A 25,096-nucleotide genomic window follows, 5' to 3' on the forward strand; every position below is an offset into this window, starting at 1 on the left:
TGGAGGGATTATCTGTTGAAGGCCCTGGATGCCCCCTTTGACATGAGATCCTAGGGAATAGCTCAGTGTGGTTCATGGAAGCTGCTGGGACCATGCTGATTTGGGTGCAGAAGAAGCCTTACAATCCCCAACAGAGGCATTGCTGTGTGAGCTGCTCCTTCCAATGGAAGCTTCACTCTGAGTCACGCAGAACTCAAATATCAGAGCAAATAGGGATATGCTGTGCTGAGGCACTGGGTAGTTTGGCCGCTTAGAGCCACAGAACTTGCGTAAAGGCCTGCTTTTTGACAGGGCCAGCCCAGGTTCAGAAGCAAGCATCACTCAAAGTCCATGGCCTGGTGCAACCAGCCCATATTGCACCTTTATTCAGAGCAGAAAACAGGACTCCCTCTGATGGGGTCCAGCCCCACAGATGCCCAGCTGGCAAAGTGCAGCTGGATTTCAGCCCCTCCTTGACCCTCAGCTGCCCTTGTGCAGTGGATAACTCATACCACTGTACAGGGTGGCCCTTGTCTCAAGAGCCCCAGGCCCAGGAAGAGCTGTTACACATAGCAGCTTCTCAAAGGGAGTCTCGGACATGGCCTCAGGCCAAATGAATGGAGCCTCTCTCCCTAGTCCTGTCTATTGAGAAGATTCTTTTCACAGTGGCTGTAAAATATGAAAGCCACAGTAGGAAACTTCTGTGGATTATCTTTGCATCACTTTCCATCTCCTCTTCAGACTCTCTGGTGGGGGTCCCAGGTGTTGCAGACTGGGGGGGAGGAGGGTCTTCTCTAACTAAAGACCACTTCCCACTGCTCAGTGCCGACCAGTCTGCCGTTCTCCACTATCTTCCTGGTTTTGCAGTCGACAGGTGACAGTGAGGGTACAAGGGTGGCCAGAGGAGAAAGGCTGTCCATCCCCCTGCTCTCTCTTAGGCGTGTTCATTCCTTCAGGATCTACCACAAGCGGCGGGGAGGGGGGCCACCAGGGGCGACCCTGACATAGAGGATGGAAGGATGCATGGGAGGAGGGCAAGGGGGAGCACAGGGCCACCAGCAAAGGCTCAACAGCGGCAATTTGAGTGTCCCTTTTCAGATGGTGGCCGAAGACATCTGGTGAGAACTCCAGAGGAGGAACTCTGGGGAGGAAAAGCTAGAAAAGGTCCTCTGCATCTTGTGTAAAAGGGACAGCATTTAAGTTAGGAGAAGTGGCAGCCCCGGGTGATGGTGGCATCAGCCTCCCTGGACAACCTTTGCCTGGGTGCTCAGCCGAAGCCCCAGCTGTCCTCTTGAGAGCCTTGTCAGCTGCAGCCTCGGGCTCCCAAGATGAGCAATGGGGTTGCTGGTGCCTGAGCAACCCTGGAGGCCTCAGAGGAGAGCAGAGATGAGAACCAGGTGTTCATTCCCCTCCTAAGAGAGCATCACAGTTGGGCTTTGTGGAGGTGCTCCTTGGAATTGAAACAACAAGGGCCAGGAGCTGAGGGAGACTTGGCACATGCCAAGTGGCATCTCCACGACAAGGGTTTCTGTCCTGCCTGCCATGGAATGCAGCGGGAAGGTCAGATGGAGACCAGGAAGCCCTGGGAGCCAGCTGTCACCCACCCTCCCTCTCCCTTTCCTCCCATCCCAACCAAAAGCCAAGGAAAAGCTAATGAGAGCTAAAAAGTCTGCTGCTCAGCCGTCACCACCTTCCAGGCAGCTCCAGACCCAGGCCCAGGTGCTAAACTGGAAGTGGAACGCTGAGACCCTTCGCAGGCGAGGCAGAGGGCAGGCAGCCAGGGTGCTCAGCTCAGCCCCACCCCCACACACAGCAGCTCCTTCCCCTGGGAGGCTGTTTCCCCCTCCCCCTCAGCGTGTCAAGGGCAGAGCCAGGCACTCTGCTGGAATGAGTTCTCAAACACCTAGACTCAGCAGAGCCCCCAGAGGGCTTTGACCTCAGTTAAAAAAATCCTTTCGGGCCTCCGGCAAGGAACGATTGGCTGAAAATCTTTAGAGCTGGTTTTGATTGCAAACAGTCCTTGGGCCCTGATGGGATGTCTGGGTCACAGACTGTACTGCCAGCCTCTCCCATCTCAGAGCCCTGAGATCCAGCAGCAGTGAGACCCGGACCTGCCTAGAGATGGAGGCAGATTCCACAGCAGTGCTTGGGAGGGAAAGCATGAAAACTTGTCTCTCTTGAGAAGCGAGGACGTCTCCTGGGACTCTGGGAAACTCCTCAGCAGCTCCCGTGCAGGGTGGCTCCTGCTTCCAGCCTCAGCTTGCTAGCAGTATGACCCCAGGCCCTTCACTAGCCCTCTCTGAGCCCTGGTTTTCTCCTGTGAGTGATGGTGTGGACTAGATCATCTCTATGGACCTTTTCAGCTGGGATATCCTATAGGTCTATGCTTCTCTCTATCCTGAGATTTTTGAATTGTGCTAATCATCCCTCACAGTGCGAGAGGAGCTGCCTTCCTGCCCCGGAAGTGGCTACCCGCCTTTGAGGCTAGGAAGTAAACCACGGATAGAATTGGGTTGGGTGTGTATTTAAAATCCTTTGACAGGGATTTGAGGATAAAGCACTGGCGGAACTGAGTGCCACAGGCCCCTGACCCACAGGCCCCACCCCTCCATTGCTCAGGGCTCACTCTACACTGTGACCCCTGGAGGCCAGCGAGGGATCAGTTACACAGAACAGGGTAAGCACCACACACCCTGTCAACCTGGCCAGTTGTGCAGTGCCCGCCTTCTGGGACAGAGCCCCAGCTGGGTATGTGTCAGGAGGCGGGGGTGAGGTCAGTCGGGCAGAAGGGTGGGCTCTGTGTGGGTGCTGCCGCATCACCCCATGCATGGGGGGGGGATGGGAAAAATGAACTGTGAGCATCTGGGGACCTCAGCATCACTCTGCTGTTCTGCTACCACGCTTTCCGGTTCCCTGGAGGACTCCGGGCCAGCTTGCCACTGTCCTCTCTTAGTGATGCCCAAAAAGAGGTCACGAGAGGGCATGTCTTCCCGGTTACAGTCAGTGGTAGGTTAAGTCTCCTCTGGTCTCTACCCCTCTCTCTCCGTCTTGAGTCCAAGTGAAGTTTGAAAAAGCATGTTTAATATTATAGTTTTGTAGATGGAAAATGAAAACGTAAATGTTTATTTTTTTTATAAACCAACTATAAAATGTAAGAGAGCTGAATCAGCTTAGCTGACAGGATACAGAGAAGACAAAGAGATAAAGTGGTTCTCCATGGGGTGGGGGTGGGGTGGTTAGGAGGGGGTCTTTCTGAAACTCTGGGGATGGGTGAGATTTTTATTTATCAGAAAAGGTCAGAGGTTGTCATTTTTGAGAAACTCAGCCCTAGACCCTGCCAACCCTCTTGGAAGGAGGAACCCCCAGCTGTTGTACTGGACGGTTCAACCTGTCAACCAAAAGCAGCCAAAAGCGCCCTCCCTGCGAAGTGCCCACTTGAGAAAAAATGCAGCGGTGACTCAGCCTCCTGACCCGGAGGACAGCTAGGCTCTGCAAAACTGCTCCCTCCTCCTCTGGCCGGCCCTCCCTCCTCCTCTGGCCGGCCCTCCCTCTCCCCAGTCCCGACCTTCTCCTGCCTTCCCCAGACCCCAGTGTGCAAAGCAGTCAAGTGAAAAACTCCTATGAGGCAGAAAGGCACAGCTGTGTGTTTACAGCCACTGATTCAGATCCAAATCGCATCCCTGCCAGTCTCCCGCAAGGCAGGCTGGGGGCACACTGTGGATGGATGTGCCAGGCAAGAAGCTATTTCGGGAGCTGACCTGCAGCCCTTTGCCATAACAGAGCCTTCCTCCTACCTCCCACTCAGGAAAGACGTCCTTCTAGAAGGAGCTGTCACTTTAGAAGTGGCTGATGGGTTGTGGGATTTCAGCCTGTTCCCTGTCACTTGTACAGTCAGATTTCTGGCACCTGTCCCCAGGCAGCCACGCGAGAATGGCCATGGGCTCCCATCTGTCCAGTAAGAAGGCAGAGGGTGAAGGTGACCGGCCGCAGGGTCCTCAGCGGGATGAACAGCGGGGAGTACAGCCACTCAGGGGACAGGACGCCCGCTTCTCCAGAGGACAGAATCCACCTCGGACCTGCCAGGGCAGCAGGGGCCCCACCCAAGGGACAGGAGAGAAACCTCCAGGCATTAGTCAGGTTTTGGAATAGCAGGAACTGAGGAAGGAGACCAAGCTGCCAATGTCAAGGTCAGGGAGAAGACACGCAACCCTGCCTGTGTCCAGACTGGAGGGTTAGAAGTCAGAGAGTTCAAGGTCTAGGGACTTCAAAGGCTGAGAATAAGGCGGCCACGGCATTCTCCTAAACTGAGCTCCTGGTGAAAGCAACACGGACGTCTTCCCTGTTTGTGGGCAGCACATGAGTTCCTTTGGTTCAGTCGAGTTTGGGAAGCTTGGTATTCTGGAAGGAGGGTGGGATGCAAATCCGTAGGCAGGAACAGTCTCTCAAATATTAAGCAGGGTGCTAACTGGGACACCGCAGGGGAGCTGAAAAGAGCTCAGAGCAGTGGCATCTTCAGTTTAGTGATGTTACCCGAAGGCCAATGAGAGAAAGACCCTGGAGTGTTTGTTTGCTGGCTCCCTGATGGATGGGAAGGTGGGGTGGGCTTGGGAGTGTATAGCTGCCCGGGCAGTGGCAGCATCCAAGTGGCAAGAGATCACGTCATTTTGGCCTGAGCCTGGCACCACAGCCCCAGACAGGAATGGGCCTCATTGGTGTAATATTTGCAGGAACTTTCCACACCCTCCTTGCAAGGGTGGCTTCTTGTAGTTGGGTGGTCATCATAGCTACATCCCCTGCTCCAGAAAATAGTTATTTGTGACCAGATACTAGCGCGATAAGGTTGAAAATAATATCCATTCCTGCCCCCTGTACCCCCCCAACCTCCGCTGCCTCTATGTTTGCCCATAATTAGGTAAAACAAGTATATTCAACGCATATTAATGACTAGTAAGAGGGTGAATTAATAGATTTATGTCAATGGGAAAGGCAGTTTCTGGTTGTGGCCACAAGGGTCCTATCCAACATCTTTTTGATGACTCAGATGAAAAGACAAACATGCCAGTCATATTTGAAGACGCAAACCTGGAAGGTATTGTTCATTTGCCAGGTAATGAAATTACATTAAAAGTAGCTCCTTCAGGTGGAATGATGGGTCTAAAACAATCAGATATAAATTAACCAGATATAATTTACATTAAAAAAAATTCAGCCTCACAACTATAGGATGGCATTCCTAGCCTTCACTGTAATTCAAGTTGAAAAAAACTCTGGGGTTATAATTAATTGGAAGCTGGACAGAAGCAAAAGAGGGATGCAATCACTTTTTTTTGTTTGTTTTGCAACCTTTCCATTGTAATTACGTAAGGGGAGCAGTCGAAGAAGAAATGCTGCCCTGCTCTCTGTGTTGCTCTAGACTGTGTGTTGAATCTTGATTCTAAGCCCTTTGCATTTTATCAGGCACTTCAAGAAACTAGAAAAAATTCAGAAAAGAATAGCTGGGGACTCTGGAAGCCATGTCAGATAAGACTGAAGTAGACAAATGTGTCCTGCCCCTAAGGAGATTCAGTAACTGTTAGGAGCCATAGGTGTGTCTGTCTCCCAGAGTGAGTGGACATTTCTGGATTGTTCCAGACAAAGCTAGAGCAAATAGGTAGGAGACATGGGGAAGGTTGTTCTACTAAGACTATTCTAACAGTAGCAACTTCCCAGCAGTGGAATATGTCATCTCAAAGAACCAGGAAACGTTCCGAAGCTGAATGGCCAAGGATTATGGCAGAGCAGGTTTCCGCACTGGATTCCATCGCCTCTTCCAAATGGAATCCTCGGATGTGTTGAATATTTGTGAAATGCTGTGTTTTATCATATGGTTTGTAAATAAGCTATGGAAAAGGAGAGTGGATCCCATGGAGGGAGTCGGCTGAGACTGGGGGAGGGGGATCCACGGGAGTCAGATTAGACTCTGCCTGGAAGGGAAAAAGCCAGATGACGATAAAGTCAAAGCAAGGCCACTGTCAAGAAGTGGAATTGCTGCCCTTCACATGTCATCCTTGCCATTTGTTTTCGGTTGTTTAAGCCAGTCGCTGCTGCTGCAGCTGAGCCCTGGGCAACAGGGCTCTCTCCCCTGAATGCCTAGGAGGTCAGTGAGCGGAGGACACCCGTGCCCATTGGCAGATGAGGGGGTGCCCCGGCTCTGCGTTGGAGAAAGCTTGGCCTGACATCATCCCCATCCAGAAAGGGTGTTTTGTTGAAAGCAAAAACGATGGTCAAGCCACTTACCTTTTACCTGATGTCAGCGCAGGCTCCAGGCGGACAAGCTGGAGCCCAGACTGTCTCAGCCTGGCCAGGAGCGGAACACACCCCCTGAAAGCTTAGACCAAGGGGAAACCACACTCGTGGGCCCCCTCCTCCTAGGCCCTGCCGTGAGGACTCATCTTCAGCCCAACTCAGGGGAAGGGAAGGGCTCTCAGGTCACATTCTTTCCAGCTGTCCTGTGGACCAACCTGATTGCAAATGACACTCCCTCCACTCTCGGGTTTTGCCAGGGCGGCTTTCAACTCATCATGGGATTGTATAATTATGGTGATTACAGCTTATGGCTTTTTTCTTCTCCTCATCTTTTGCTTTCAAATTCTTTGAGGCTTCTCATTAAACATGGGGATGCCGATAAAGTCAGCAAAGTTTTAATAAGACATTTTTCGAAGCTAAAGAAAGCCTGGTCAGAGTTGATCGTTACTGTGTTCTGTCACACAGGCCTTTAAAACTCTGTTGGGCGCGATTGATGCCTGGATGTAGGAGGTAGGGGAGAGAGAGGGATGGGGATGGGGGCGGGGGTGGGGGTGGGTGGCATACCTTTTCACAATGTTGTGAGCTGTTTTACATAATGCCCTGGCCTTTCTCACGTGCACCAAGTGCATGGTGCATCCAAATCCCCATGCCTAATGGGAAAAAACTGTAAAGTAAGGATAGAGGGCCTGGCCTTTACAGCGTGGCACATTAAGCTGGGAAATGGAGATGGAGCTGCCAGTACAAAACCCAACCCAACCCAACCTTGTGAGCTGCGGCAAAAGTAGAGGGGAAATTCTGAAGCACGATCTGTCCTGGATGATACCGGAAGGTTCCAGGGCATCCGTAACCCTCGATATGTAAAGGAATCAACCACTGGCATTTGTGAGTGGTCACCCTCCTGTGGGCATATCCTTAAGGGCAGTTTCCTCGGTAATGACACAGCTTCAGAGTCCGTCATTCGCTAGCCCTCAACCATGGCGTTGCTGAATTGTTTCTAGATGTGCAGGACGCTATGAGAAGGGTCACCAGGAAGGCGTGTGGCTGGAGTGGAGGCCACCAGAGCCCCCAGCTTGTCCCTCAGCAGCTCTGTGCAGGTTTGGTGTCAGGGTCCCCTTTCTTTCCATCCTCCCCAGGACTGCACGGATAACTACACAGTGAGGTGCGTCTTGCCCTGGCAGGGGTCTGTTTTGAGAGGTTCCACCTGGCCCCTGGTGGCTGACTCCCCTGAGCCATCCACGCCGCTCCTTAGCCAGCAGGTAGCCAGCTACCTGGGGCGTGACTGAGCAGGACCAACCACGTGGGGTTAAACGTTGTCAAAAACCTGGCAGTAATACGTCCCCCAGCCGCATTCCCATACCCTACCGAGGGTGACCTGCTGCCTTCGCTCCCCCCGAGAACAACATCCCTTTTGTGCCCACCAGAATGGAGAGGATGGGCTCGGGGTTAGGGATGGGCAGCCCCCGTTGAATCCTATTTCTCCACCTGAAGTTGGTATATGATCCCGGGCAAGTCACTCACTTGCCCGATGGATACAATGACACCCACTGCCCAGGGTGGATGTTGGCACAAAATGAGGACCTAACAAGAACAGCTGCCACATCTTAGGCGCTCACAGTGTCACACTGTGGGCATCTGTGTCATGCAGATCTTGGCCTGAAAGGGACCTCAGTTCTCCTTCAGCTCCACCACTTAACTGTGTGATTCAGGCAGCGCCTCTAAGCCTCGGTTTCCTCATCGGTAAAAAAGATAAGAGTAAATGATTAAGAGGGAAAGAACACATAAAGTGCTTATAGTGTTTGCAGTATATATGCTCAAGTATAACTCTTTGTATTATTATTTTCATTATTATGATGTTACCTGCAGCCCATGTTTAGCTCTTATTACCTTATCTGATTTCCAACAGTGTTCTGCGAGGTAGGTATTAATGTATTTATGTTGCAGTTGAGAATGGGGCACAGGTATCTCAAATACAACAGTGTGTACAAAGCACATTCATGTATTGCAGCAACCAGCTCATGACTCTACTCGATAAATGGCAGCTGTTATTATTGTCTTATTTTTAAAGTCAACTCAGAGAGCCGGTTTCTCTGCTTTCCCTAGGAATGGAGGGACTGTGGTACCCAGCAGACCAACTTCTGCCCTGTGGTCTATTTCTCAGGGCTCCTACGCACTTCCCAGGAAGCTGTAGGAGCTGGGGGCTTATAGCGGCGTGGTGCCAGGACGTGGGGAAGGCCACCAAGGAAACGCTGCCTACATGGTCAGGATCTGGCACTTGCCCCCCTCCTGAGGTGCAGGACCCTAAGATGCCTCCTGCTTCCAGACATGGATCAAAGATGGTTCTCCCCTATAAGAGCACAAAATCCCATCCTGCAGCTGTAGCACTCTGTACGGCAGAAGCCAGATTCCCAGAAAGCCTCACCTCGCAGCTGTCTGCCTGCCTGGAGCCACCCTGAGCAATACCACCTCACCATGTCCAGTTGCTCCATCTGCCAGATAAACAGAGGCTTCTATATTTTAACCACGTGCTACAAAGTGGGGTTGTTGGAGACGTCAGAACCAAGTGGCAGGGGATGCTTTGAAATCCCTCATAAACCAGCCCCCTGGGGTGCACGCTGCCACTGCTTGTAGTATTAACAGAAACAGAAGCAGAAAGCCCATTTCCACTGACACAAACGGCTTTTCCCCAGGGAAAGTCGGGTTTATATTTGTATCTTAAAGTAAATGCTTTAGATTGGCATCTTAGGAACCTGATGTAAAGCCAATCACGTGGTTGCTACTGAACCTTGCATGAGATGCTTTTGTCAGTGCCTGTGGTGTAAACACGCACATGAACGTATGCAAGCTGTATACACAGGAGCATGTGCTGCCTGCCTGATGTACGCCTCCGTGTTCTGTGTACGGTACGTGTGTAACATACGCTGCTGACCTGCATGTGCCTCTGCGCGTGGACAGCCTGCCCGCGGCTGCTGTGTGTGTGTCTGGGCAGGGGCTCCCCTAAAGCCGCAGGTCTTCACGGTTTCAGCTGGATAAGTTATTCTTCACTTCCCTTCCTAAAAACACAATTGCCTAGTGCTGCTGGCGCAGAGTCAGAATGGCCGCTGCATTTCACCCCCGAGGTGGCTTCCTTCCAGCAGTGGGTGAGTGATCCCGGCGTCCACACTCTCTAACCTTCTTTGGGATCCTTCTGCACAGAGGGTGCTCCAAAAACCGGAAGAGATGATCTGTTTGTCTGTGGCCTCATCTCCGCCCACCCCTCCTATTCTCACACCCTAGTTCCATGGATGGTCAGCGGCACCCATTTTTGGTGTCCCCATTTTTCCTGCCCATTTTTTAACACCCTTAGTGTTTTCTTCCTGAGAAACAAGAAGACGAGGGGTCCAGAAATGACACGGAGATGAGTCCCTTGTCCCAGAGGCAATGTACAAATACCGTCTTTAGGTGTTGATCCTGTAACTCACTTCTCCTGGATCCCTAGCAGAAATGCCCACTGCCCTTGAAGACGCTTTTAAATCCAACAGCAGCATCCTAAGGCTTAGTCTCCCAGTTACAGCCTCCATTACTCTTCCTCTGTGGCCCAGGGCCAAGTTCTGTGGGAAACTTGGAAATCTCACATTTCTACCTGCTAGACCACCAAAGGAGAAGAGGGTTAAGGAACCGCCCATCCCCTGTCCCGCAGGGATGGAACGCATTGCAGTGACATATGGAAACCTTTTGTAGGGAAGTCAGTAGGTTCTCTGTGGCTAGTAATTCCATCAGCCCATGTTTCTGTCGAGAGATGTCTTGAAAAACGCTGTTTGACCTGTCCCCTGCTGTACTTTTTCAGGTTAGAAATACATGTCTGATAAATGCCCGCCAAACTGCATCCCTGATAGTAGGGAGGAAAGAGAAATGAGCCAGCCCTCTTTGCATATGCATCCAAATGCACCTGGACACTCACAGAAAGATTATGCTTTCGGGCGGTGGGGGCAGTCAGTATGTCGACCGCCTGTGCCCTCGAAACCCTGCCTTGGCAGCTGGCTTACCCAAGGACCCCAACCCATGGGTGTGTCCTGGGTGAACGTGTTCGCAGGAGATGAGAAGTGCCCTTAGGAGGGTGGGGTTAGAGTCCTCACGGGTCCTGAGAAGAATCACACACTGCTCTCTGGTCCACTAAACTTCAGCAACACTCTCCCCTGTCACCATAGTCAAAGGTCACTTGAAGTTCCTAGTTGGGAAAAAAAAAATAGCATCAAGTTATCGCCCATAGCAACTCAGCCATGTCTCTGTTTCCTTGAGTCTTTGGGCCCTTGCCTAATTTGGAGTGAACCAGCACAGAGATGTTAAAGTACATTTAAGGAGAAGGAGGGGGAGGAGAGGAAGAGGTAAGCACAGCATGGGCTACAGGAAGGCATGCTATGGAGGGGCCTTGTGAACAGAATGCCCGCCTCCACTCCACCCCTGCATCCACCACGAACTTGCTGCAGGCTGAGTATAGAAAGAGCACCAGGGTTATTCGATCAGAACCAGAGGAAGGAGATAAGAGATCCAGAAATAAAAGGGGAGCATTTCTCCCACACGAGGAGAAAAAAGCAGCAGGGAAAGTGGAAATGCACAACTTGGACAGGAGGCTGGGGAATTGGGGTCTGGCACTGTGCCACCAGTGTCGGGCACAGCTGCTGGGCCCTGGTCACTCCCGGCATCCCGCATGCCTGCCCAGTTCCCGATTTGTCCCTGCACAGCTGGGGACCACGCAGGAAGGTCTCCCCATCACCCAGCAAAACTAACAGGCAGAGGTCAGACTTTCCAAAGAGCCCCATAAGTGATGAGCACGATGAGGGGGTAGGAGTCAGAAGTGCCAGGAACAGCAGCCCGGAAGGGCTTCCCCCGCCAGCTCGAATTAGGCTCGTGCTTCTAACTGGGGTTGGTTCTAATTGGAGTAGAGCATCTGCCCGCCCCTCCTTAGGAAGGCAAACATCACACCTGCTTCTCTCCTCCCTGGGACTGTTGCTATGGAGATCCCAGTGGCATTGGCACCAATAACACAAGGCCACAAACAGAAGCGGCTCCTTCACTGGCCTGTCCAGCAGCCACCACTTTAAATCCATGAGCACCAAGCAGCGATGACCTGCGCCTCAGCTCAGTGCAGCAGCCAAAGTCCCACTTTGCTAGGCCTGCCAGCCAGAAGGTAGCCGCTTCTCCTTCTCAGCAGTCCCCAGTGTGATGAAGGGAAGCACTTCAGGCACAGCAGAAATGCCTGGGATGGTCTCAAGTGTGCCCAAGAGCTGAAGCATCTTTCTCACTGAGGTTAAGAAAATCGCCCTGCACTGCCCAGAGAGGTCACCTGGTGTGGATGGGCATGGAGGAGTCCTTAATTCTGAGCGTTTCCACCTGCCTCCTTTCTTGAGTGTGACAGTCATGTACAAAGGAGAAGGTGGATGGACTATGAAATTCAGTGAAGGTTAAAGGAATACCTAACTGGCAAGGATGCTGTGGACATTAGCACAGGTGTCTGTCAGATGTCTAGTGTGCTTGACACACGACAGCTGCTCAATGTTCTATCAATGGGTGGCTCTTAGTAACTGTCCTCCGCAGCTAAACTCTGTCCCTGATAAGGGGACGGTCTCCATGCTGCCACCATCAAGGTCTGAGCGAGTAGAAGAGGAGGGCACTTGAGAAGGGAGGGTGCATGAGATGTGATGCTACCCCACTGGGCAAGAATAAGAAATTCTAAGAGAAAGTCCCTGGGAGGTAAGGGGATATAGGTTGGTCCTTTCACATTTAGTTCAGATAGAAGGGCTGGCCACTCATCTTTTCTAAATTAAAAAAAAAAAAAATTTAAGTAAAAAAAAAAAAAAAGCACTGCTAGTGGCCAATACAGTAAGTCCCCTACCTACAAACCTTCAAGTTGCAAACTTTCAAAGATGCGAACGTACATTTGCATGTCCAATCACGTAAGTTAGTTCACGTGTCTGGCGTACATTGTCACGTGGGTGCATCCTCTACAAGTGGTTGTGCTTTTGTGTACTTTCCTGTACAGTACTGTATAGAGTACAGTAGTACGGTATCTTTATTTCAAGCCCAGAGTGTCTGGAAGCACGCGTAAAAGCAGCAGTGGTGTAGCTGGTACTACACTATACTTTTCAAGGTGCTGTACTGTAAGGTTAAAAATGTGTTCTTTATTTTTTGTGTTTGTATTTTGTGTATTATTTGTGTGAAAAGTATTATAAACCTATTACAGTACAGTACTATATTTTGTTAGTTGGGTACCTAGGCTAACAAATTTTGGACCTAACAAAATTGGACTTACGGACGTGCTCTTGGAACAGAACTCATTCGTATGTAGGGGACTTACTGTACAGGCTGGAGTAAGGGGTCTGAAGCTGCTAATGATCCCCGTAACATTTTGTGGGAATTGCTCTCGGCAGACGTGACTGCTGGCAAATTCCATAGACCCACCACTGACGTGGCAAAACCTGATTGTTTATATTACTCTACGTGAGATGGTGGGCTCTTACAAAAGAATCCATCATTTTTATTTTGACCATATTCCTTACTTCTTAAATAGGTTTAATGTGTATTAATTCTTCATTCCGGGAGCTTTTTTTTAAAAAACAATTAATTCAATTTTCACCTATCTCTTGATTTGGGGGGTGTTGTTTTCTGTTTATGGTATCCTATTTTTAAAAAGTTGAATAAAGAGACTATTTTAAAACCCAAAGAATGCCCTTCAGCTCTTGAGAGAGATCAGAAAGCTTGGCAAGGACCCAGGAGTAATACAGACCCCAGGAATGCATCTTGTTACAGGGCACCCATGCCCCCACCCCCGCGCCTGGAGAGTGAGAAAGCCAGAAGCAGCCTCTCTTCCCCGGATGCTGCTCCGGCTTAGCTCTGCCGTGGGTCAGCCGTGTGCAACCGCTGGCTTGTTCCCACTCCATCTGCTCATCTCGCTGATGATGAAAGAGGAGAGTTGAAGTGTTTTCAAATTTTTCTCCATCAAGTATGGGTTTTCCTGCCATCCCTGCCAGAGCTTCTCAACCCTCTAAACTATCCCAAGCACATGGCACCCTCTCCCCAATTTTAAACATCATTGAGAAAGGACATGCCACAGAATTCCTCCCACGTCCTTTTGAAATCATCTCTTTTGCTTTGCTCCGTGGAAAAGGGGCACCCAGGCACCAACCTCCAGGGAAGTCACCCAATAAAGTCAGGTAGGTCCTTGGCTCCTCCCCCTCCTCCTGACAAACCCAAGCAGGGACCTTTCCTTTCCACCTGGCTCTTAGGGGCTGACCACTGTCCCCAGCAAGTCTCCTACAGGCCTGTGAGTCCACACACACTCATGACAATGAACTTGATAATCATCTACTCACAGGTAACTTTCGGTCTCCTTGAGAGGACAGCTTATCTCTGGGGCCTCCCACTTCTTGCCTGCTGAGGTCACCCGGTGAGCCCTATTCAGCAAAACACCATTTTTCATAAGCAGGGATGAAAAATCCCTGTGTGTCACCACAAGGTGATCGGTTTGGATCAATGAAGACTAGAAATCATGTTCCAAATTATTTCTATTGCAAGTTTGAGTTCCCCTAGCACAGCAATCTGGGTTTCTCCTATACTGGAGGGGGAAGCTTTGAATTTAGCCAAAAGGCAAAGGTGCTGGGACAGCAACTGAAAAAAAGATTAAGGGTGGGACATTTCAAAGCAGAGGTGTGATAGCTGGATTTTTTTCTAATCTTTTTTTTTCCTCTTGAAGCATAATTACACACGGCAAAATGAATAGATCTGAAACGTACGGCTCCATGAATTTGACAAATGTATGCACCAGGGTAACCTACAGCTGTCACCCTAGAAAGTTCCCTTATCCGCCTTTCCAGTCAATTCCATCCCTCTCCCCTAGAGACAACCACGGTTGATTTCCATCCCCTTGGTAGCGTGGATTTAGACTTAGTGGACTTGAGATCCATAACTTTGGTCTTACGTCATCTGGTCAAATCAGCAGGAAAATCTCATCAGCAGCTCAGATGTCTCTACTTTCTTAGTGTTGAAAAAAGGTCCTGCCTGAGACGCTAGTGCTCGGCTCTGCTGCTCCCAATATGCCATCTGGCCCCCAGGGCTACTCTCTGAGCCACAGCCCTTCTCCCAGCCAAAGAGGTTAGCATCAGTCTTCCAGGTAAGTGAGTGGCACAAGCTCTTGGTAACCCGGATGGTGCATGCTTTGTTGATTAATCTCTGGACGTGCAATGCCCAGAGCCACAGCATGTCAAGTAGCATGTTGATTTTTCCTGAAGTGCCGCACAAAAGGGAGCTATTCCTTTTGTGCATCTCCTTTTAGAAACAAAGGATTCCATGACCACCTTCTTCCAGGCTTCTAGCCATCAAAATGGCTGCAGCGCTGACATGATTAGTCAGGGTGGAGGGTGGAAACTGAATGTGTGGGTGTTTGTGAACCCAGCGCTGAGCCTGTGGTCCATGAAATTGAAGGATCCCAAATTCTATGGGATTAAACTTGGCCAAGTATCTCGAAGGTGAAAAGTACTTTGTCTGAATGCAAAGCTTCGGTGTCTCTGGAATGTACCTTCTGCAGCTCAGTTCTTAATCACTGTATATTTTTTCACTTGGACAAAGGCTGCCTGCTAATAGCATTTTCAACCACCTTCAGCTGCTTTGCTCAGCGACGCCAAGGCCTCAGGCTGAGCTGGCTGCAGTTTCCTGGCACCGTGATCCGTTCCCAACTGACCAGCATTGAGGAACAGCACACATTCACCCCTGAAAAAATGCCTTCCCCTGTAACTATGCAAGATGCCAGACAGAGGCAGAATTACCACTCCCCTTCCTAAGTGTCTCCTGCAGAACCATCCAAATGGGAGGCGAGGATAGGGGTGAAGAGGAGGAAGGAAAGACCCCTAGAGGGTGCAGGGCAGGAGCTCTCCTCTCTCTGGGCAGAGCAGGTAGCTAGGAGCTCCCAGCAAGCCCCGAGCAGCATGGACCTTGGGGCAGTTCATCTCTGAACACTGGTAGCCTCTGCTGTCAGATTTCACTTTGATCTCTGAAAATTACAAGAACCTCAGCTCTTCAAAAAAAAGGCAGCTGCTGAGCCAGTGTGATTGCAGGATTTCCTCCCCAAAGCCCGAGGCCAGGCATCTAGCCTTGCCTGCGATCTGCATGAGTAACCACCTTCCAACCTCACCCTCGAAGTCACTGCCTAGCGAACAGATTGCGGCAGGCTGAGCTGCCCCCTGAGCCACCCTGAACCCTCACGACCTCCTGTAGCAGCAGAACTGCCATTTGGTAAATGTGTGAGTGCGGGCGAGGGAGACCAAAATGCCAAGGAGTACCACCTGGATGGCTGAGACGGTGGGAACAATCTCAGGGCTCATTCTCCAGACGGGTCAGCTGCACCCCCACCCACCATCCCTGAAGCCCTGAGCGATGGAAGCAGCTGGGGGAGGGGAGGGGAAGGATTGATGGGCTGGCCGCAGGTCTTTGCAGTCAGAGCTGTGAGGCTGAGCTCCAGGACTTAGGCAGGAAGAGATTAATTAGCACCTCCCAGCCCAGCCCAGCCCAGCCCAGCCCAGCCCGCTGTATAGAACGGGGAGGTGTGGAGGGTAGGGATCCTCAGGGCCAAATTCACCTACAACAGACAGACACAAAATCATCCAGAAATAGAATCTCTAACCTCCCTCAACCACAGCCCCCTCTCCAGCCAAAATGACCTCACTAATGAGAATGAAACTGTAATGAGGGTTTGGATGCCTGGTAAACCTCACCTTCTTTGTCTCTGGGCTTTTAACATACGCACAGGCAACGGACTGTTATTCAGAAGCTTTAGTGATTCCTTTTTTTCACACCCGCCAGCTAAATCAGAGCCCCAAATGCCATTGTATGGCAAACCTGGAAATGTATTTGGGTACGCAATGTGTAATTTGTGGCCCTGGTAGGGGAGGGATGGAAGGAGGGGGAGTCGCTGGTATTTGGTGTGTGGTTTCCACAGCAATAAGAAGCACCCAGGTGGGAAGCAACATTCCTTGGTGCCTTTCATGTGAGCAGAGATGGACAAGGGTGAAAGGGGCTGGGGGAGGTTTGGTACAGCTCCGACCAGGAGGCCCCGAGACTCATCAGCGCTGCATTTGCCCGTGCTTCCTGCCTTCAGGCCTGCATGGAGAAGGCCCATTCCCAGGTGCACCACCTGGAGGACAAACGCCTCCAGCTCCCTGTAAGAAAGGGCAGTCAAGGAAAGTCCCAGCTATGTGTGTGCTTTAGAATCAGGACTGGAGGGAGTCCTAGGAGGTCAGCCTCTGCCTTCTATGAGCTATTGTTGTACCTAACTCACTCCGCGCAGAGGAATAGCCATCCTGCTTTTAGTGATTTGCAAAGACTAGCATTCGAAACCCTCTAGGATTTAAAAAATCTGATTAAAAAATCCTTAGCCCAGTATAAATGTATCCGACTGCAGGCTAAGTTTAGTGTATCTGAAGATTCAGATAAGGTTGCTGATGGGGAGATTCTGTGCGTGTGTACGTGCGTGTGTGTGTGTGTGTGTGCGCGCATATGTGTGTGTGTGTGTGTGTGTGTGTTTTAAGACAGGGGAGAAAAAAATGGAAAGTTTTGTCTCATTAGCAAAAATAAGGTGTGAAAGGGGAAAAACAGAGCAAAGGAGAGGTAGATGCAGACTTCCCAACTGCCCCTGAGGGCATTTCCATTTCTGGGCAAGCTACCGATCCCTGCCTTGGGAATTCTCAAAGTCAAGCTGGCATGTTCCCCTGCGGAGAGCTAAGCCAGATGACGTATTGTCCCGCATCCGGCAAATTCACAGCCCGTGTTGTTTGTTTGTTGGAAATGCCCATTAGCCATCAATTCATCAATCAGCAGGTTTATTGAGTACCCTACCAGGCTTCACAAACCTGATCAATTTTTTTTAATTACATCCAGCTTACATGCAGCCAAGCCCAGTAAACAAGATGAGCCCTCACACCCCACTTGGAAATGAACATGAGGAATTGCTGGCCCTTGCAACCTCACGCTACCTAACTCCATGGCCCGTGCTGGCAAGTGACCGTGTGCTACCCTATGCAGATGGCACTGGTGTCGCTGACCCACTGTCAATAATAAGATGGGTTCTGAGTGTTTTCTCAGACACAGTGATCAATCTGCTTGGGTCCAGCTCTATTCTCCTCTAGACCCCTGTCTAGTGCTATGGATTTCTGAAGAGGGTGAGCAGGGGATGGGCACAGACTATGGCTAGGGAAATAAGCAGAGGACTGAGCCTTGCTCATCCTCCTTCGTGCCCAGTCCCATCTCGGAGGCTCCTCAGCCGCCTCCTCCTGGGCATGTGACCAGTCGGCCTCCGAAGACCTCTGTGCCCACGTACCAGGCCTCACAGTAGAGTTCATCCTTTTGGTTTTCGAAAGAACAAGAATGGCTTCATAGTTTGTAAGTAAAGGCTTGTAAGACTTCCTGATGTGGAATCCTCAAAGTCAGCCTCTGTGTACCTCAAATGAGGACAAGAACATAGGAGCACATTGCCCTGTGTCCTACAGCCCAGACTCCAAGCCTCAGCGGATGTCCCCAGAGCTTCCCAGTGCCTGAACTGGTCATCGAGATCCAAGGAAAGCTCAATCCTGCATTTCAAACAGGATTCCTAGGTCTTCTGCCTTTTTCAGACTAGTTAATCCTATAGTTCTGAGTCACCCAGATTCTTAGCCATCAAATGCTTGGGTCAACCCTCTCTTCCTGATCCTGCTAGTCCCCAGGCCACCTTCTCTTCCTCACTTGGATAAAATCAAATTTAGGGGCAGCCCACAGGCATTAAGAGACACTCTCTATAAGGGTTGAAATGCCTAGTTTGGGGTAAGTAAAATCCCCACACCCCCAAAAGAGTACCAGCAACACACCCCCTAACCTGCCCCAGAGCCCTGGTTGTTCAATTGTCTGTGGTTAAGACTTCCAAATGCAGAGATCAAAGGGGTTGGTGAGCTAAGTCGTTTGGCCTCCACGGCTCATGCAACAATTAATCCACCTGTCTGGCTCTCTGTGTCTGTCCCCCGTGTGTGTGTGTGCGCCTGTGGTGCCCCTGTGTCGCTGTCTCTGCAGGGAAAGTCGCTGGCGGGCAAGCGCCTCACCGGCCTGATGCAGTCCTCCTGACGGTCCCCGCCACAGGGCCCGGGCCCGAGGACCCCTCGGGCAGCCGCCGGCGCTCCACATCCGCGGACAGAGTCTCCCCGCAGGGAGATTTGGTCACTGTGAGAGAGAAAGAGTGAGGGCCATGACGGGCAGCGATGGGGAGACGCGGTGGGTGAACCAGAGGGAGGCCGGAAAGAGAGCCCGCAGAGCCTGGGGTCGGCCAGGTGGAGGCGCCCGTTTACAGCCCTCTCCTCCTTGTACAGTCATGTGCCGACACCCTGCTCCCTAGGAGGTCCTAGTCCCTAACGCGTTCAGGGGAGAGCACCCCGCGGGGCTCCTGCTGCGACTGTCACCGGAGGTCATATTCTGGCTATCATCACTCCTCCCACTGTCGGGGGGTCACGCCTTCCAGCAAACTCAAGAGGACCAGCTGGCCCTGAGCACATCCAGTATGACACCCCTCCGCCTCTCTGGCGCACCCACGGCACCCATTCTAGTGACACCGCTGTGTCCCGACCGCCTCCCGCCTCCCCCATCTCTGTGGCCACCACGTGTAAAGAGCCAGGACCAGGCTGCCCTCACACCACACGCCCCAATCACATCGTCAGCACTGAGCCACCTCCTGGATTGCAGCACTTCAAGGTCTTCCGACTGCCTTTGAGGCCACCTTTCAAAGAGGTCTCCATGTCTCGAGGGTCCAACACCAGAGGAAGCCCTGGTGTCGATGGAAGAGCTTGTGGTTTAACAGCCGTGAAGGTTCTGACCATCTTTTAAAATTTTTATTGTTTCGTAATTTATTGTTGTGGCCCCTCGCTCCTTGGTGTGTTCCTGCGTGTCTTACTCAAAATAAACCTGGCCGTGAACTCGGGGGCGGGGGGGGGGTGCATTAGGATCCTCCCCTACGGCAGCCCCAGGTGGGAGCTGGGAGGGTCCCAGCTGGAGGGGCTGGGGCCCAGGCTGGCAATCCTGGGCGTGGCAGGGCCCAAGTCTCAGTCGTGTCTGGAGCTGGGGCAGAATCTGTGCCCAGGGGCGAGGCCAGGGCCCGGTGGTTCTCTGACGGCCCAGCAAAGGCATTGCCCTCCACAATGCCAGTCGTCACGGGGAAACCCAAGCGCAGAGCTCAACCTGCAAACACCTGCTTAAGATCCACTTGTATCTCCTTTGTGTGTGTCTCACAATGACCATCCGCCCACTTGGCTGTGAGGGGGTGATGCAGAGCACCAAGTCGGGTGCCTGGCGCATAGTAGGTGCTTCGCAAACGCTCGCTATGACTCTCACGGCTCTCGCTGTCACTGCTGTGACTCCCGTGAGCCCTCGCACAGAGCGGTATAAGCAACACGCTTTTGCATTCAGACACCCCCGCCCGCCACCTGCTGTGACCATCATCCTTTGATCTGTTTTGGCCAGAGGTGGAAAATCTGCCTTGGGAGTGTATGAACAGCAAACACAGAAGGAAAACGGCAATCCCTGGGATTTCTTTGCTTGTGTGGGCGAATGCACCAGGCGGTGAGCCTCCTAAGCTTGTTTGCAGATGCTGCCTCCCGGGTGCTCCCCTGGGACCATCTTTCCCACCCCACCTTTGTGCCCGGTCCCCGGGGCACCAGCTTCCAACCCTCACAGTGGGGCCACCGAGGGCAGGAGAAGTCGTGCTTATGGTTGCACCCTGGTGGGTTCTTGACCCCTGCGCCTCAGTTTCCCCCATGGCAGTCGTTGCTCTCATTTCTCGGTACAGTGGAAACTAGAGACATTATGTTGAGTCCTCAGACTGTGTCCGAAAGGGGCACTCTAGACCCAGACTCTGGGCAGACACTCCCCACCCCCCTTGTGCCACACGACCTGGGCTCAGGACCTGGCACCTGGCAGACACCTGGCAACTGCCTGAGGAGGAAAGGAGTTCAGGGAAGCCCTCCCCCATGCTATGGGGTCTCCTGACCCCTGTGTGCGTCCCCTCCTTTTTCATCCCCTCGCTTTTCACACAGACCTCCTGTTTCAGAACACAATCACCAGTCAGGTTCCTCTGCACCCAACATTGCCCAAAGGAAGCTGCTCCCTGCCGAGGTGCCCAGGCTGTGCTGACATGGATGCACAGGGCATGTGGACAAAGGCAGTTCTAGAACAGCAGGCGCCTCTGTGCCCTCAGTTATCCAGGGCAAGGGGCTGGCTGCCTCCTGTCCTTCCTCATGGCTGCAGCCAGGGCAGGGGTGGTTTCCCTGACCAGGACGTCTGTGCCCCCCTGGCTGCGGCTCCTGAGGCTTGGCACCAGGTCCCCAGGAGGCCCACCCAGAGCCACGTGGACTGCAGCCTTGAGACGGAGCAGGCGGAAGGCTTCCGGACACCTCTGGGGACATCCAGCAGGCTCAACAGATGTAAGGGCGCTTCAGATGGATTCAAACCCAGAGCAATAACTCCCTCATCCTGCCTCCCAACCAAGGCACACTCAGTCCTGTGACTGCTACCACGTGCCCCCCAGCAGATCACACCCAGCAATGGTGGGTGGAGCAGGATTTCTCCACCCAAACTGGCCAGTCCAAGGTCAGTCTACCCTGCAGACCTTAGAATGCAAGTAACTTGGAAAATCTGGTCTTAGCTAGTTCCCCACTGGCCTGGTCAACACAACCAAAAATTCAGACCAGATTAGACTTTCGAAGGCAATTCTGTAGCAAAACAGATGGCTTTTTTGCCCTGTCCTGCCTTAGCTCCCCTGACTGGGCATGGTCTCTGGATCTGGGACTCTTCCCGAGAAGGACTCACAGGGCAAATCCCATGTTGGCAGCCCCACAGCCAAAGCATCAGCGCCGTCTTAGAAGTGACCACCCACCCATCAGGCCAGACACACAGGCATCAGGCACTAGGCATCCGACTGAAAGAGACTTGGCCTACATGGGAAGAGTAAAGTTGGTAGGTTGGCGCATGTAAATGCCCAGCAGCAGTCAGAGGGCCTGAGCAGAGCAGCAGGAGCTCTCTGGGCTGGGGAGAGGGCTCCCGCCCTTCCAGGAAGGGATGCTTTGTTCTGCTGGGAAGGTGTTGCTGGGCCCCAGTGCAGCAGGGCCCAGCCCACCAGTGCAGGCAGCTGCACCGTGTTCCAGGCCCACCCCTGCCAAGGGGTGAGGTACACGCCAGCACCCGGGAGGGACCTCTGGCCACTCTGAGTTGCTTCTTAGACCGGTGAATACATGGGGACGTGCTCCAGGGGCTTTCCCTGTAGCAAGGTTCCTGGTGTGTTCAAACTACCTCACCAACAGGGCATGAAGCAGGAGCCTGCCACCCGTCTGGCTCCTTGGCTGGTTGAGGAAGTTGATGTTTTTCCTAAAAGGCACCCCTCTCATTATGCTCCAAGTGCACGGGCTTCAAAAGCCACCGCTAGGAAGCCTTCCCAGAAGCCGGAAAGGACTGAGGACTGTTGGTCTTTGAGTCTTGCAGAATGTCTTGAAGGGAGGTGTTCCAGCAAAGTCCAGGAGCTGGAAAGTCCTGGGGGAAGGTAACATGCCACCAGCCTCCAAAAGGGCTGGCTGAGCTGAGTATGTAGCAAGGACCATGTGTGGCACAGCCGCAAAATGGCAAAATGAACCCCTGAGAACTCACCAAGGGACCCTCTGAAGAGAGGTCTGCGTTCATGTAACCATGGCAACGGCAGACGCCAACAGCCTACTCATTAGTACCGCCCACTGATAAGGCATCCCCCGGGTATAACCCAGGGGCCATAAAGTAGCAAAGCAGCAAATGTAGCAATAAGGGGCCCGGGGCTGTAAAGGGACAGGGTCTAAGTGACTCGGCCTCGGCCCCCCCTCCCAGTCCCGAATGAGGACTCAGAGCCCGCTGCTGTCAGCTGTCCGAGGGGGGAGGCCCTGCGCCACCCCGAGGGCTCCTGGTCTGTACTCTATGCCCACTCACCGCATGGTCACGGACACATCGGAATGGCCTTCTCGTAGTGCATGTGGTTCTCCTTAGTTTATTTTTCTGGAATTTGGGGATTGGACCCCAGAACCAAACATGCTGGTACCGTCTAAAAATAAATGACTTGAACCCACTATAATCCAGCTAAGTCTTTGTGGCTCCTTGGTTTGGGGATTTGTTGGGCAGAATTTACCACTAGAAAAAAATCTACCACCGCTCTCCGCTCCCCACCCTGTCCCATTACACACACACACGCGCACACACACAGACACACACACACACACACAGCCTGTTTCCCCTCGCTCACAAGCGGGGTGCTGAGCAGCTCCGGAAAGCTCTGGGGTGGGGGATACATCCTGGTAGCTTGGAACAACAGTGACACCAGAAGGCTGATGCCCCTGGCTCTGCTGGGGTCTCCTTGGCTGGGTGGTGTCTCTTCCCCATTGTCTGTGCTTGACCACAAACCCCAGTAGCATGGTGAACGTCAGCAGTGGCCAGACACCGCTCTGACACTCTTAAATTAAGCCCCAAGATGGAAGTCTGCTACACACAGACGGGGATCTTTACAGGGAGTCTTGGTTTCCTAAGCGACAGACAATCTCATCTTCCACTCACGCCAAAGCAGCAGGACTCTGAGAACCTGGAAGTCAGGCTGACAAGAGGTGGAAAAGAACAAGGTAAAAAGGAACCACGGTACTGCAGTTCTATTAACGATGAAGCCAGCACCTAGCCATTTGCTTCAGTGGCAGAAATTCTACTCCTGAAAGTTAGAAGTGGTCTCAGAAGTGTGGGAATGGGTCTTCAGCCACATTTGCGTGGGAACCAACTTGACTCCCAACCTCTGGGCCATCTCCCAGAGCAAGACTTCCTGCCCCACAAAGTCAAGACCAAGGTCATACCTGCAACAGCCCCTGAAGTGTCAGGTCTGTAGCCTATCCCACTGTCAGGTCCCGTCCCCACCACAAAAGAGCTGTACTTCCCTGTCCTCCTTGACCTTGGCCACCTCCTCCAGGGAACCCAGAACTCCTCCTTCCCAGCCCAGCCATCTGGCTTATTTCCAGGTCTTTGTTCAGCAAGCTGTCACTATGCACACGAACCCACTGGCCACCAAGGACAGAGATCTGCTTCAGGTCCAAGGCGGAGGTGGAGATTTTGGGCTGCCCGTTATAACACTAAGAGCTGTACCCACCCACGCGTGGCTGACGTCTCCCCAGAGTGCTTCCTCTCTCCCCACATCCTTTCGGGGACTTCTGGAAGAAAGGACATGAGGCTGTCCTTTCCTTGAAACCAGCTCCCAATTGCTGAGGGCCTCACATAGGTGTCTCGGATCCTTGGACTTTTCCTGTGGCTTGGAGAAGCATCCAGGAGGCCCTCTGAAGGGCTTGCCCCCTCCTGGGCCACAGAGCTCCACGGGCGTGCCTTCCCCCAACCTGCAGACGTGGCCTCATGAACTCCTGGCTCCCCTTGCTGGGACGTCCAACGCCTGGGCCTGGGCCCCCTCCCCGTATCTAACCCTTCAGCACCCACCATGGGGGTTATTGGATCTGTCCCAGATCCTGCAGGTCGAGGGTAGGCCTCCCTGGCCAACGAGAGGGTGCAGGCCCCGGCTTGTTTAAAAGAGGCTTGGGGTGGGGCATGTACCTCAGGGTGAGCTCCATCTGGCACGGAGATCTCTGTGATGCCCCTTAAGGCACAGGCTCAGTCGTCTCAGAGCCTGGGAGCTGGCCCGGCCAGATCTGGCTTATTTCAGCAGACAAACCGAGAAATAGCCCCTGATGGCAGCAGTCAGGCCACACATCTCAGTCTGAGCACTAGTTTCCTCAATTCTAAAACAGGGATAAGAATTTGGAAATCTTATGATTGTTGAAACCTCCCTGGTGATCCAGTGGTTAAGACATCGCCTTCCATGCAGGGGGTGCGGGTTTGATCCCTGATCAGGTAGCTAGGATCCCATGCGCCTCGTGCCTCGGGGCCAAAAAACCAAAACATAAAACAGAAGCAATGTTGCAACAAATTCAATAAAGACTTTAAAAATGGTTCACACCAAAAAAAAAAAAAAAATCTTTAAAAAAAAAGAAATCTTATAGTTGTTGTGAATCAATATGGAGGACTTAGCCTGTGCCACAGTAAGTGCTCAAGAAACGAGTGCTGATGTCAGCTGTTGCTGTGTCTGAGTGAGGCCCTGGGAGGCGGTGAAGGTGGAGCACGCTGGTGAACCCCTGCTGGACAGCTCTCCCCAGCCCTTGTTGCCAGCTGGGACGTGTGGATTTTGTTTGCCTGTGCAGGTCGCGGTCTCTCTCTGCCTGTGACAAGCCTTCACTCTCGTCTCCCCGGCGAGGGCCTGGTTCCATCACTGTGTGTAATCTGGATGCCCTCAATCAATAATCCCATGCTAGGCCTCAGTAAATAGCAGGGCAGAGGCGGGGGGCTCCTCCCACAGACCCTGGACAGAAAATGGAAGCAGAAGTGTGAGTTCTCCGTGCACATTGCTGTTTGTCAGACAAGCCTCCGTGGCTGCTTCACTGGGATTTGGATTCTGAGCTCTTGTTCAGAAATATTCCATTTAGGGCCGGTTGCTCAGACCCCGGACCCGGGATGAGCCACGGGGCAAAACCTCCGTCCCCGGAAAGCATCTGTCAGCCACATGGGTCATATTTACCTCCTGGAGGGAGGGCCTCGTTCCTAAAATGGCCAGCCAAGCCAATGAAGCCTGTTTTCCCTCTTTCTCCCCTTACATCACCGAAAGACTCTTTGAGCTGGGGAGGAGGAAGAGGAGGTATCAGGTAAGGAACGTTTAAAAACTAGAGGAGGAAAAGCAAATAACCCAATCCACAAATGGGCGGAA

At 52.3% G+C, this 25,096-nt stretch overlaps 1 protein-coding gene across 1 annotated transcript in view; it reads left to right on the forward strand.

Annotated features, from left to right (window-relative positions):
• Positions 1-19,115, forward strand: part of RGS6 (regulator of G protein signaling 6) — a 543,968-nt gene extending 524,853 nt beyond the window's left edge. The window contains 4 exon segments of the mRNA XM_057732396.1: positions 9,335-9,401; positions 18,328-18,490; positions 18,621-18,657; positions 18,659-19,115. Coding sequence (XP_057588379.1) covers positions 9,335-9,401; positions 18,328-18,490; positions 18,621-18,657; positions 18,659-19,018 — 627 coding nt within the window. The 3' untranslated portion in view covers positions 19,019-19,115.
• Positions 19,116-25,096: the final 5,981 nt, after the last annotated feature.

The sequence above is a fragment of the Hippopotamus amphibius genome, chromosome 4, assembly GCF_030028045.1.
Source record: "Hippopotamus amphibius kiboko isolate mHipAmp2 chromosome 4, mHipAmp2.hap2, whole genome shotgun sequence".
In the NCBI taxonomy this organism is placed as follows: Eukaryota; Metazoa; Chordata; class Mammalia; order Artiodactyla; family Hippopotamidae; genus Hippopotamus; species Hippopotamus amphibius.